The following is a 13659-nucleotide window of genomic DNA, read 5'->3' on the forward strand; positions in this document are numbered from 1 at the left end:
GATGGAGAATTCCCAGGTGCCTTCCCCGGTGGGGGGTGGGTGAAATGCAGCAGGGGATGTGCCAGCCGAGAGGGCAGGGGTGGCCTGTCCACCTAGGGAGGCACCTCAGGGTGGGGAGAGCTGCCAAACGGCTTCAGCCTGCGGGAGTTACTGGTGTCTGCAAGGAGCTAGGCATGAGAAATAGGACTGCAGCCTCGGGGAGCTTAAAATAACACATAGGCAGCTTGATGCCCTCGTCGTGTGTGGAACAAAGTGTGAGTGTGAAGCTCCTCCGCACTGACTTGGAAAGCACAGCTCTAGGATGCTAACCTGGCCTCATACCATACAATCACAGAATGCAGTAGGTTGGAAGGGACCTTGAAGCTCATCCAGTCCCAACCCCCCTGCCATCAGCAGGGACACCTTCCACTAGACCAGGTTGCTCAAAGCCTCATCCAGCCTGGCCTTCAACACTTCCAGGGAGGAGCAGCCACAGCTTCTCTGGGCAACCTGGGACAGTGTCTGACCACCCTCACAGGAAAGAGTTTCTTCCTCCTAGCTCATCTAAATCCCCCCTTCTCCAGTTTAAAGCCATTACCCCTTGTTCTATGACTCCCTGCCTCTATAAAAAGTCCTTCCTCAGCCTTCCTTTAGGAACTGGAAGGTTGCTATAAGGTTCTCCAAAGCCTTCTCTTCTCCAGGCTGAACAAACTGTTTTGTATTCCTCTCTTGGTTTCACAGGATAACGTGGAGAGGGCAGATGCACTCCAGTTAACAGTGGAGGAATTTGTTGAGCGTTATGAAAAACCTTACAAGCCTGTGGTCTTGCTGAATGCTCAGGTGGGCTGGTCTGCCCAAGAGAAGTGGACTATGGAACGACTGAAACGCAAGTATAGGAACCAGAAGTTCAAATGTGGGGAGGACAACGACGGTTATTCTGTGAAGATGAAGATGAAATACTACATAGAGTACATGGAAACCACACGTGATGACAGCCCGCTCTACATCTTTGACAGCAGTTATGGAGAGCATCCCAAGCGCAGGAAACTCCTGGAGGACTACAAAGTGCCCAAATTCTTCACTGATGATCTGTTTCAGTATGCAGGGGAGAAAAGGAGGCCACCTTACAGGTAGAGTACAGTGACAGCAGGGTAAAAGTAGGTATTTCCCATCTCATTAGCTATTCCTAAATAGGGATGATTGTCTTGTATAAAACAAAGTGTTGGCTTTATGGCCGCTGTTTTGAAATGAGAGTACATCTGTAACCCAGAGGGAGGGAAGGGCAGGTTTGTGTATCACAACTGCTGGTTCTGCTCCCAGTGTTGCTACAAGTTTATGCTTTTTTTTTCTTTTTTTTTAAGTCAATTTACCTCACTTCTTGGGTTTAAAAAAAAATTACATAGCTACAGAAAGTTGTGAAGATTAATTTCTTGCTACGTGTGCCTTCTAGCTTTCAAATTTTAAGCACCTCAGGACTAGCTCCTGGGTTTTGCACCAGTGGCTTATGTACATGGTGGGATTTTTCTTAATTATGAGTCAGTCCTTTTAAGGTAAAGTTCTTAAGCTAGGCTAGTGTGAAGTGTGGAGACTAGTTCTTAGTGCCCCTTCAGATGATTTTGGGAGAGAACAATATTTCATATCTTTGTAGTCTTTTCAGCTTTTTGCATCTGATTGGAAAAGGATTGGAATGGCACTTCAGTCCTGAATTCAAATGCAACAACCTTGCATTTGGGCTGCTAGATACAAAAGGGACTTCTCTGTATGTTAATACAGCACTTCCTAGCAGTATGAGCGTAAGCTGAATGCTCCCAAGTGATTAAAGTCTTTACAGCCACATTATAATTGTCAGGGAATGCCTTGTCCTTTGAGTGACATGAGGCTGTGATGTAGGTTTTTTATTGTTTTGGGGTTTTTTTAATGAAGTAGAACAAGGAATGACTAACAGCACTCTTCTCTGCGATCTTTCACGTGTCTGTAATCCTGCTTTTGCAGGAGTGAAGTGTGGAACTAATTCTGCTTAAGGTCATTGAAGTAGGTGTTTTTACAGTGTTATAACAGACTCTCTTTATAATTTGCTTCTAAGCAAAACACACAGTGCTGTGATCAAATGCAGAAGCACACACACCAGGTGTAGTCTCTAACAGAAACTGAATACACTTACAGAACTGGGAATCGTTTATCCAAGTTACAGGTAAACTAGATAATCTGGTTGTGACTCACTTACATTGATACCTCTTTCCCCCCACACCCTCCCCACCTGCAGGCACAAGCTGAGCTTCTTGCTTGTGATATCTTGGTATTCAGTTCTTGTACTTTGTCCTGGAAAAAGTGAGTTTGTTGGAGGCTCTTATCATTTTTTTGAGAGATGAGTGATGCAAGAGAGCACCTGATGCCTCTGATGAGGCACACTAACGAGTTTGGGGTTTCATCTGCCTACAGGAACGGGTGAAGCGGATCCAGTAGTTTAAGAACATAATTATGCAAATCCAGGAGGAAGTGGTGTTTTCTAATCATGTGATCACTGTGCAGATTGACCTCTGGATTGAGAGGTGATAGTGTCTAGATCTTAAAGTAAGAACTTGTGCTGTTTCAAACTTCTTTATTAGAGCTGTTCCTTTTCAAAATAAGGGCAGTAATTTTTGGAAGCCATTTGCTGAAGCAGCTGTTTGAGTTTGGAGGGAGGCTGGGGTTTTGGGTTTTTTTTTTACTTTCAAATTGAAGTTGCAGGAGATGAAGTTGTTAATGGTGTATTTGATGTCTTATGGCAAATTGGGTTATGTTCATTGTAAATTAAATGCCTGGAGGAAGCCGCTGTTAAATGATAGTATTGATAAATAAGGACTTTAAAATCTTCTGTGTGTGTAGATTCAGGTTTTAGTCAGAAAAATAGTATTGAACAGTGTGTCTGTGCACCAGACAGATCTTTGTGTTAATATCTTCTGACTTCTTAATAAAAGCTTTGACTCTTCTGCTTGTGGTTTAATTAGCTCTCCAAAGCTAATAGGAATCGAAAGAGTGAATTGACAATAAAAGTGACAAATACCTGCTTTTTGATGTTTTTATGGCTCCTTTGTGAAGTAGGAAGAGCACAGCTTGATAACCAAACTTACAGCCCTGCAACTGATGCTAGCAAGTCATACTTGGAAACCAGTTTAACTTACACCTGCAGTGGAAAGAGGAGGTGGAGAGCTTGCTGGCTTTGGGTATCTTATGAACCTTTGAACTCTTGCTGTGTATCAGCTGCCTGTCAGCCACACAGTGGAGGGGTCTTGTTGGTGCTTTAGTTGCTACCTTCTCCACTGCCCCTTAAACAATTGTTGCTGGTTTTTTGCCTCTTGATGCCTGATAATAACTCATCTCCCTCACACAGCTTTATCTGGCATGGTGGATCTCACTGTTCTGTTACAGGGGAAACGAACAACTGAAGGTGCTGTTGCTGTTAAATGTGTGTAGCAGATAAAGTTCTCCATAGAGAGAAGTAAACCTTGCAAATGTGGAATGAGAATATACACACCAAATCCTGAATGGTCACTGGAGAATAAGCTCCAAGTAGTTACATGTTAGGATGAAAAGCCTGTTGTAAAGGAACAGAAGGCATAGAGGGAGGCCAGGGTTGCGTAACTTTGTTCCTTACTGTGTTGCCTTTTGTTCCTCGTTGTTCTGCAGCTCTGCTTCCATTTATGAGTAGAGAATTTTAGAAAAACATAGGATTAGGAGAATCCTCTTGCATAGTAAGGATCCTAATGCAGGATATTATGACTTAATCACGTTCATAAACCCTGAAATAATTATATATTTTATTGAAGAACTGTTTCTGTTCCATAGCTACATTTTGTTTTAAAAAGCTATCTTCACTTTCTTTCATGTCCTAGAGTCGTTCCTGTCCCAAATCATGCTGTTTTTAGGTTAAATCCATGTCGTATCTTTTGCTGTAGTGTAGCCTAACAATCTCAAGAAGGTAAATGAAGGAACTGTAACTTCCTCTGTAGTACCTCGATTTCTAACTGTATGTGAAATTAACAGCTGTAACTTTCTGTTTAATGTGGAGAAAAGAGAAGGTAGCTACTTGCTTGCTCTCTGACTAAAGGATTTTTTTCCTCTCATGCAGATGGTTTGTGATGGGTCCACCTCGTTCTGGAACAGGAATTCACATCGATCCCTTGGGAACTAGTGCATGGAATGCCTTAGTCCAGGGACATAAGCGTTGGTGCCTGTTCCCTACCAGCACTCCTCGAGAGCTGATCAAAGTGACACGAGAAGAGGGAGGGAACCAGCAGGATGAGGCTATCACTTGGTTCAATGTCATCTACCCTAGGACACAGCTCCCCACCTGGCCCCCTGAATTCAAACCCCTGGAAATCTTACAGAAACCAGGAGAGACAGTTTTTGTGCCAGGTACGTACAAATCTCTCCAGTAGGGAAATCTGGGAGATTAAAGCATGTTTTTAACATGTATCTGTAGTAGAGATGAAGAGAGTATTTCAGCTTTCTTATATGTCCCAGCTCTTACAAAAGAAATTATTCTGAGCTGTTTCAAAAGGCATATACATTGTGAGGCACTTTTTTGAGACTGTTTAGTTATTTTTGAATGTCCTGCAACACCTGTGGCCTGTAGCATAGGATTGCATGTGGTACAGATGGCAAAACAAGTGGGACTTGAGTTGCAGCATCACAGGAATGTGATCCTGAACTAAACTGCAGTAGTAGGAAACTGTCAAGGCATAAAAATAATAGAGGTGTTTGAGTACTCCTAACTCTTAGACAAAAAATTTTTAGTTTATATATAGTGTGGTAAATTCCAGACTGAATATTGTAGCCTGAGTAGACTGACTGCATATTAATTTTTCTAAGCTGTGGGAAAAGAACTACTTAAAGGCACTGACACTTTCCACCCATCTGTATGTGGTTATGCTCAGTCTTGCATTTCCAAACAAAAAGCAAAAGAAACATCTGATAAAGATGCTGTTCTCTGAGTGGCTGCATGTTGTGTGCCCGTTATAACTGGGAGGTGAGGTGGCTAGTGGGTAAAGGGAGTGAGTTCAGTTCCAAATTCTTACCTCTAAATTTGGTGTCATTTTTGAGCAGCGTGGCCCATAGCGTCTCTCCACGTCACTCATCTCTAACACACAGCTGACTTCATGTTTGAAGAGTGCCTTGTGATTGTCTTGGCACCCAGTAGTGACTCCTCGGTGTACCTTCTGTTAAGGTTCTGTAGCTGTCAGGTTCCATTAAACTGCTTCCTTAGTCTTTTTATGAGGTTCTAAGTGGGTTGTAAGAACATCACTGTCTATTTTTATCCTGTGTGGGGAAACATTATTGGCATCTATTTTTAAATGAAAGGTTAGTCTGTAGTCATAAGAACCTTACTAAACCAGCATGGAAAGTGCTCTCCAGCTTAACAGAGAAGGGTCTCTGTGTGGTCTGGGTTACAATGGCTCTTGCTATTAAATAAGCTGTCAGTAGCCAGTGTGCTGCTGTCAAGTCAGATCTTCAGTCCCATTTTTGAGCTGGATAATTTGGTCAGAGCATTGAGCAGCCATCCATAACAACAGTCTGTAAAGGGTTGGAGCCAGTGCAACTAAATAAATCCACGTGGTTGGAGGAGCCTGTGGTCTTAGCAGGTTCTGTTTGCTGAAGCCTCTCTTCATATTTCAAAATTAATTTGGTTTGTTTGATCTTTGTTTATATTGTGTATAAACCTGTCACTCAATTAGCTAAGCCAATAAGACTGAGGAAAGGCGACATCGTGGCAAACTCACCTGGGTTTGGGAGATAAGGTCCAGTTCCCACCTGTGCTATGGGAAAAGTGTTCATGGCTGTTCTTGAACTTGCTTTTTGCTGTGTAACCAGAAATGGTCATTGGGGTTGTATTTATAGGTGGCTGGTGGCATGTAGTTCTCAATCTTGACACGACTATTGCCATCACGCAAAACTTTGCCAGCTGTACCAACTTCCCTGTGGTGTGGCACAAGACAGTAAGAGGGAGACCCAAATTGTCACGGAAATGGTACAGGTAAGAGATGTAGTAGCTTCCCTTTCATATTCTCTATTTAAAACAAACATCAAAAATACCCTGTTTGTTAACTGCAGTGTTACTTCAAAGGCTAACTCTGAAATTTCAACTGTATTTAGGATCCTAAAGCAGGAACATCCTGACTTGGCAGCCTTGGCTGATTCAGTTGACCTGCAGGAATCTACTGGTATTGCTTCCGATAGTTCTAGTGATTCTTCTAGTTCCTCAAGTTCCAGCTCCTCAGACTCGGATTCAGAGGTAATGCTTTTTACTGCACTAGGTGATCCATATCCTGCAATTATATTGGTTTTTTCCATACCTGATCATGTGTCCTCATCCTAATATTCACGTCTTGCAGAAGAAATCAATAGAAAGCAACTAAATAAATCCATGTGGTTGGAGGAGCCTGTGGTCTTAGCAGGTTCTGTTTGCTGAAGCCTCTCTTTATATTTCAAAATTAATTTGGCCCATCACAAGAGAGACCTGGAGCAGCTAGAACAAGTCCAGAGGGGGCCACCAGGATGATCATAGGGCTGGAGCACCTCTCCTATGAAGACAGGCTGAAATAGTTGGGGCTGTTCAGCCTGGAGAAGAGAAGGCTCCGGGGAGATCTTATAGCGGCCTCCCAGTACCTGAAGGGGCTACAAGAAAGCTGGGGAGGGACTTTTCATAAGGGCAGTTAATGACAGAACAAGGGGAAATGGGTTTAAGCTGAAAGAGGGGAGGTTTAGATGAGATATTAGGAAGAAGTTCTTCACTGTGAGGGTGGTGAGACACTGGCCCAGGTTGCCCAGAGAAGCTGTGGCTGCTCCTCCCTGGAAGTGTTGGAGGCCAGGTTGGATGAGGCTTTGAGCAACGTGGTCTAGTGGAAGGTGTCCCTGCTGATGGCAGGGGGGTTGGAACTGGATGATCTTTAAGGTCTCTTCCAACCCAAACCAGTCTGGGATTCTATGATCTGTGTTTATATTGTGTATAAACCTGTCACTCGATTAGCTAAGCCACGCTTGTGTAAGATGGCTGCAAAATGGATATTTTAAAAATGGAAAAGGGGAACAGGATCCAAAACCAAGACGGTCAGTTCTCACAGGGTGCTTTTCTAGGTACCTCAGTGCTTCAGAAAGCAGAGTCTGCTCTTGGAAAATTGGGTCCTTCTGGGAGCCAAAATGAACACATCAATTGTCTTGCCCCAAGCCTGCTTAGTCAGTGATGAAATCTAAGAACACACCTGTTCCTTTTTTTAAACACTTATTTTGAAATTCATTTTCATGTGTCTAATCTGAAGTAGCATGTTCTTTGAATATTGATTACTCAGGGTTGCTGAGATAGTTCTTACAATGACTTCCACAGCACAAACAGTTTACTAGGTTTCTCTGAATTCTGGTTTCATGTCTTTGTGCTTTAGTGTGACTCTGGCTCTGAGACAGAGGGGATGATGCACCGGAGGAAAAAGAGGAGAACATGCAGCATGATGGGTAACGGTGATACAACTTCCCAGGATGACTGTGTGAGCAAAGAGCGCAGCTCCTCCAGGTGACTTGATGACAACTGTTGTTTTTAAACAAGCAAAAGACAATACAAGGCAGAGTTAAGATCAGGATTCGTCAGGACAGAGGGATGGAGAGCAAGGGGTCCCTTACAGAATGTAAAGCAGTTGGCCAGTGGTGATATTCCCTCTGTGAACTATTTTAATTGCTTCAAACTGAAAACTAAGATTCTTGATTTAAAAAAAAAATATATATAATTTATTTAATAAACAGTTTTGTTACTTTTCCTAGTTGTCTCTTTTAATAGAGAAAGTATTTTATTTTTTTTAATGGGAGAGGTGGGATATTTTAACTGTGTTCTTCAGAGAGCACAAGCGAGTAGTAAACAGTTAAAGATGAGGAATGATCAGGCAAGACTCAGATTTCAATGCCATCTTGTCCAAATGGAAAACCTTCAAGTAGTTGTATGGTTTCTCTTATTGTTGCCTGAATTACTTCAATTTGGCCCACTGGTTTACCTGTTAAAGGCAAGATTCATCCTAAATGTCTGTGTTTACCTATTAAAAAACAAACAAACAAACAAAACCCAAGTTTCTAGTCAGTCTGGAGGGAGGGAACATTAATATTGCAGAACCAAGGATAGATATTGCTTAGTGTAAAATTGCCAAGGAAGGAAGTTCTCTGGATTTACCAGGTAAAAAACAGTGAAACACTGGGAATCTGGGAGTACCCTGCAGGGAGGAACTGCTAAATGAAGCATTTTTCTCATCTAGCAGAGACTTGCCAAAATTCTTAGGCAGTTTGGTTAACTGATGCTGCTGTATTAGCCGCTTACCTGCATTAGGTGCTGTCTAGTTATTGAGCTGTCGGATGCTCCAGGTTTGGCATGGATGCAAGTGCTGTGGCGACTTACTGTGTGGCCTGCTAAAGAAGGTGTGCAATAGTAACTGACCTGAGGAATCTCGGATTCCCAGTATCATGCCTGATTTCCCAGTGCCAGGGTACTGCCTGAAGACCTGTTTGCTCCTGTGCGTGTTGCCGTTTATCTTGCTGTGATTGATTGCTCTCTCGTTTTCAGGTGCTCATAACTGCATACAATTGAATTACAAGCACAGAGCAGCATTACACAGTTGGAGAGAACTGTACTGTTTATTTTGCCCTGGAGGTTTTAACAATTCCTTTGTTACGACATTGTCAAATCCCATTTCAGGAGCCAGTTGTGACTTCAGGCAGGGAGTAAGCAGCAGGAGATAATAAACCTTTATGCAGGCCCTGGTTTTGTTTTATTAAAAAAAAAAAAAAAGCTGTAAAAATGCAGAGCACAAGTTCAGATCTGTTCTTCTGAAAATCCTGTGCATTTTTAAGTTGTTTGCACTTCAAATTTTGAAATTAATACCTTAAATATTAAAAATTAGCACATTGCTAAGAACATTTGCTTTCCAGGTTTCACTGTTCTTCCTTCTGTATGTTTGATTGTCGATGGGAGGGCTTTCTACTCCAGCTGTGTGATGGATTATTTGATAGAAACAGTTCCAAACATAAAACCTTGGTTCTTTAGGAAGAATAAGCATACTATTAACCTGCATGCTGCAATCTTATGTCCTGACGTGAGGGGAAATGCTGTGGTTGTTGACAGGCAGTTGTACTTTTTTTGACAGGATTAGGGAATCTTGTGGAGGCCGCAGCTACCCTTGAGAGATAACAACACCCGCCTAGAGGCAGCTGCCGATCGAAGCTCCGTTAGCAGCCAGCCAGCTCTGTTCTACCCCCTTCTGCTTCTGTTTCTCACAGTCCTTAAGTTTTTGTCACTCTCCTTGATCCAGACATCCGTCTTCATTATGTGCTGTTGAAGGTTGGCTCCTTAATAACTTGTAGGGGAATGCCCCGACTCTCCGTTCTTGTGCAATGCTTTGTCCCCTCTGCGCCCCGAGTGAGTGCACTAAGAACCCAGCTTTGGGTAAGGACATGCCAAGTATTTAATGGTTCACATAACTGGCAAGGAAGACAACGGTCAGTTTTTAAAGAACGCTTTTTAAAAACCAGCAGGTGAAATCTTAAAAACCTGCGTTGCTTTGACACTGTCATATGTTTACATGTTGTCCTGTACACTTGAGGAAAGGAACACCAGCCCTTTTGGCCAGCGGATCTCGCACCAGAATTTCAGGAAGGGAAGGTGGTATGAATGCTCCAAACACTGAAGCAACTTCAGCGGAGGTGACCACCAACCTGAAGCATCTTTTGTGGTCTTAATCTACATGTGTACATCTAAGGTGCAACACCTTAACCAGCAACAGTCCATTTGCTTTTGCTCTGTGTCCATTGTGATGACTGATAACAAAGATGCGCTAGCACCTTGCGATAGAAAGCTTGATGGAGCAGGAGAATCCTGGAGTTTCTTGCACAGCAAAAACTGGGGAAAAAGTCAGCATTTGCCAGTAATTACAACCCTTTAGGTGCAGGTGTGATGTTTAGCACTAGGCAACAACTGATAAAAGTCTGACTTACATGGTAACAACAATAAATTCCTTTCCTAGCTGTATCAAAAAATCCAAGTCAGACTCACCCACTCCAAATTAATCTAGCAGTGGCTGGTAGGGCCCCTACTACAGTTTTTCTGGTTTGATTTCCTGAAATCTAGTCCAGGTCCTAACTTTCATGACAAAATAAGAAGGACAAATTCTCACAGGGAAAGTGCACATTCACCCGATACTTGTGAATGCAGCAATCATCTCTTGACTTGCAGCTCTCAGATCTTCTGTGACCCAGTTTCTCCCATCTGTTTTTCACTTCTTCATTTAATCCCATTTTCCTCAATGAAAGTTATTTAAATTTGAAGGTGAATTAAAACTGACCAGATTGCTCTCTTCAAACAGCTGTGTAACATTACACATCAGAACAATTTCCCTTTTTTTTCATGCTGACTTAGATTTTGCTGCAGTTAGACTGTAAAAGAAATCTCAAACATTGGCACTTTAAGGCTGCTGGCCTTCAAAAGTTGTAGTCACAGCAGTAACTGCAGTGTTCACACATGTTAAGACACAGGAAGAATTGAAGCAATTAAAATGGCTTCTTAATATATTTAATAGATCCTCTTATGTTTTGGAGTCCAACAAAGCCCTTGGGGAAACAGGAAGGAGGAGCATTCAGTTCGACATGTCACAACTGTTTCAGCACAGCTCCAGGACAGCTGAAGGAAGAAGCATTTCTCCTTGTCTATTCATAAATCAGTTACAAAGTTGGTGAGTCATTGATGCAAAGCTACCTATTGAAGTTCTGGTATCATAGCATTGTAGAATCAGTGTTGTGAGTTGGAAGGGACCCACAAGGATCATTGAGTCCAACTCTTGCCCTGGCATAGGACAGTCCCAACATTCAGACCATGTGTGTAAGGGTGTTGTCCAAATGCTTCTGGAATCTTGTCAGGCTTGGTGCCATGAGCACCTCCCTGAGGAGCCTGTTCCAGTGCTCCACCACCCTCTGCCTCAAGAACCTTTTCCTAATGTCCAGCCTCAACCTCCCCTGGCACATCTTCCTGCCATTTCCTCTGCTCCTGGCATTCGTTGGTGGCCAGAGAGAAGAGATCAGCCCTGCCCCTCCTCTGCCCCTTGGGAGGAAGTTCTAGACCACGATGAGATCTCCTCTCAGTCTCCTCTTCTCCAGGCTGAACAAACCAAGTGACTTCAGCCTCTCCTCACACCCTTCCCCTCTAAACTCTTCCCCAATGCTGTGTCCCTCCTCTGGACACTCTCCAGCAGCTTTAGATCCTTTTTCTCCTGTGGTGCCCAAACTGCCCCCAGTGCTGGAGGTGAGGCTGCCCCAGTGCAGAGCAGAGCGGGACCATCCCCTCCCTGGGCCTCTCTGCAGAGCTGCTCTCCAGCCTCTCATTCCCCGCTCTGTATGTGTGACCAGGGTGTCCCAGGTGAGAAATCTGGCACTTGCCCTTACTAAAATTCATACAGTTGGTGATTGCCCAGCTCTCTAATTTATCCAGATCTCTCTGTAGGGCTTCTCTGCCCTCAAGAGTGTCCACAGGACCTCACAGTTTGGTGTCATCGGCAAACTTGGTTATCAGTTCTTCAAGCCCTGTATCCAAGTCATTGATGAAGAGCACTGTGCCCAGGTGGATCCCTGCGGGACTCCACTAGTGACCAGTCACCAGCCCCATGTCACCCACTGACTAGAACCCTTTGAGCCCGACCTGTCAGCCAGTTGCTCACCCATAGCAGTGTGTGTTTATTCAGTTGGATGCTGGGCATTCTATCCAGGGGGATGCTGTGAGAGACGGTATCAAAGGCTTTACTGAAGTCCCAAAAAGATCACATCAGCTGGCTTCCCTTGGTCAAGTAGTTGGGTAACCTTATAGGAAGAAATGGGGTGTGTTAGGCAGAACTTTTCCTCTCATGAACCCATGTTGGCTGGAACCAATGACTGCATTGTCTCCCAGGTGTTTTTTGATAACTCTCAGAATTATCTCCATAATTTTGCCAGGCATAGAAGTGAGACTTACAGACCTGTAGTTACCAGGGTCTTTCCTGTTGCCCTTCTTGAAGATTGGGACGTTTGCCAGCTTCCAGTCAACTGGGACCTCTCCAGATTCCCAAGAGCATTGAGAGAGGACTCAATATGTGCATTGCGCACATGGCATTTGATGGAACCCAGAACATTTCCTTGTCTGGATTTTCTGATCTTTTTTTTTTTTTTTTTAAATCTTGTCTCTTCCTATTTAAACTATTTAAACATTCTCTCCCTTCTTGGAGACCAGGCCATATCCTGTTGTACAAGGGAATCCTAAATACATTTGTCAGGATCTCTGTTTCTGCATCTTATGTGCCAGTCACTTTGTGTGGGAACAGCGTGGTGGTGAAAAAATGGAGAGAGGGAAGGCTTATTGGTACACTCCTCAGCTATCCAGACTCCTGAATTCCCTGTGATAGCCAGATGTGAGATGCTTACTCTGGAAACTGCTGCAGATTTTTCCACAAGATGACTCATTTAAAAAATAACTTCTTAAACTCCTGGCCTTTCTGGACAAGGTTGCCTCTTTTCCTGCCCAGTTGAACAGCCTGGGAGCCTGCACAATCTCTATTTCTTCTCAGACAGAGCAGGCTGCAGCTTGCTGCCTTTTGGAAGAATGTGGGGGCCTGGAGAGGTGAAGGCTCAGAAGTCTCAGCTCTGTCACAGTGAGGGGAGTCCTTAGAGGTCTATCCACTGCCCTCTTTGGTGGCCTGACAGCATGTCAGCAGGATGGCTTATGCTGTAGCTTGCAGTTGTATTTGCCATGCACGGTTCAGTTTCACAGTCTTAAAATCTTACATGTGTGTGAAAACCTGATCACTGTGCTGGGCAAGTGTAGCACCAAGAGCACAGTGGGAAGATCCAGAGTGCAGAATGTTCTTCTGTGCCTATGAACTCTTCTATGGTATGAAATAAAACCATTTTGGATTGAAGCCTGTGTACATTAACATCCCTCACAGAAAAGCTGTGTGTTTGCCAGGGACTGCAGGCAGCGTGATACCAGCAGTGCTGTACTGACTTCTCCACAAGGCATTTTCTGATAGGTAACAAAAGTGTGTCTCTATTCCCAGGCTACCTGGGAATCAGGACTCCTGGGATCTCTGGTTCTTCCGCTTACAGGCTCTTACCTCAGACAACTTGGTGAGCTTCTGTCTTTCTTTGGGTAGATGAGGAGAATACCTGCCTCACAGGGGTGCTGGGAGGCTGAAGTGTAATTACTGTGCAAGATGCTTTGAAGTTGTCCTCCTACAAAAAGCGTTGCAGGCATCCCAAGCAACCTGAGACTATCTAACCTGGTGTTAGCTTTTAGCCAGAAACGTTGGGGATGTTGTTCAGCACTCGTGACCACGTGGTGTTCTGCGGTGGCCCTTCCAGAATTGCTGTGTGGTACATAAATTGTAGCAGAACAAGGCTTTTTGTTTTCACCCGAGTTTGTTGGCATTTCATGGCCTGCTCTAAACAGGAGGTCCTGCCAGATTGGGATTTTTTTTTTCTTTTTTTTTTTTAATAGGACTAGATTAAATTCTCTCTCATCAGGGAGTCAGCTTCACTGGCTTTCCAGGAAGCGGGGGAGCTGGTGCTTCCCAAGCCTTTTTTCCAGGCTAGGTGAATGAGGAATAAAGTTAAAAACTCTGCTCTCCTTCTGTCTGGCTCCGTGCTTGTGGGAGG

The 13659-nt window shown here is 43.8% G+C and overlaps 1 protein-coding gene across 1 annotated transcript; it reads left to right on the plus strand.

Moving 5' to 3' along the window:
* Positions 1-715: 715 nt before the first annotated feature.
* On the plus strand, positions 716-9990 carry JMJD6 (jumonji domain containing 6, arginine demethylase and lysine hydroxylase). The gene is made up of 6 exons (XM_010168088.2): positions 716-1109; positions 4088-4374; positions 5857-5992; positions 6112-6250; positions 7395-7522; positions 9135-9990. Exons 1-6 carry the CDS (start codon positions 850-852, stop codon positions 9169-9171), a joined length of 987 nt encoding a protein of 328 aa, XP_010166390.1. The 5' UTR covers positions 716-849; the 3' UTR covers positions 9172-9990.
* Positions 9991-13659: the final 3669 nt, after the last annotated feature.

The sequence above is a fragment of the Antrostomus carolinensis genome, unplaced genomic scaffold, assembly GCF_000700745.2.
Source record: "Antrostomus carolinensis isolate BGI_N321 unplaced genomic scaffold, ASM70074v2 scaffold14685, whole genome shotgun sequence".
In the NCBI taxonomy this organism is placed as follows: Eukaryota; Metazoa; Chordata; class Aves; order Caprimulgiformes; family Caprimulgidae; genus Antrostomus; species Antrostomus carolinensis.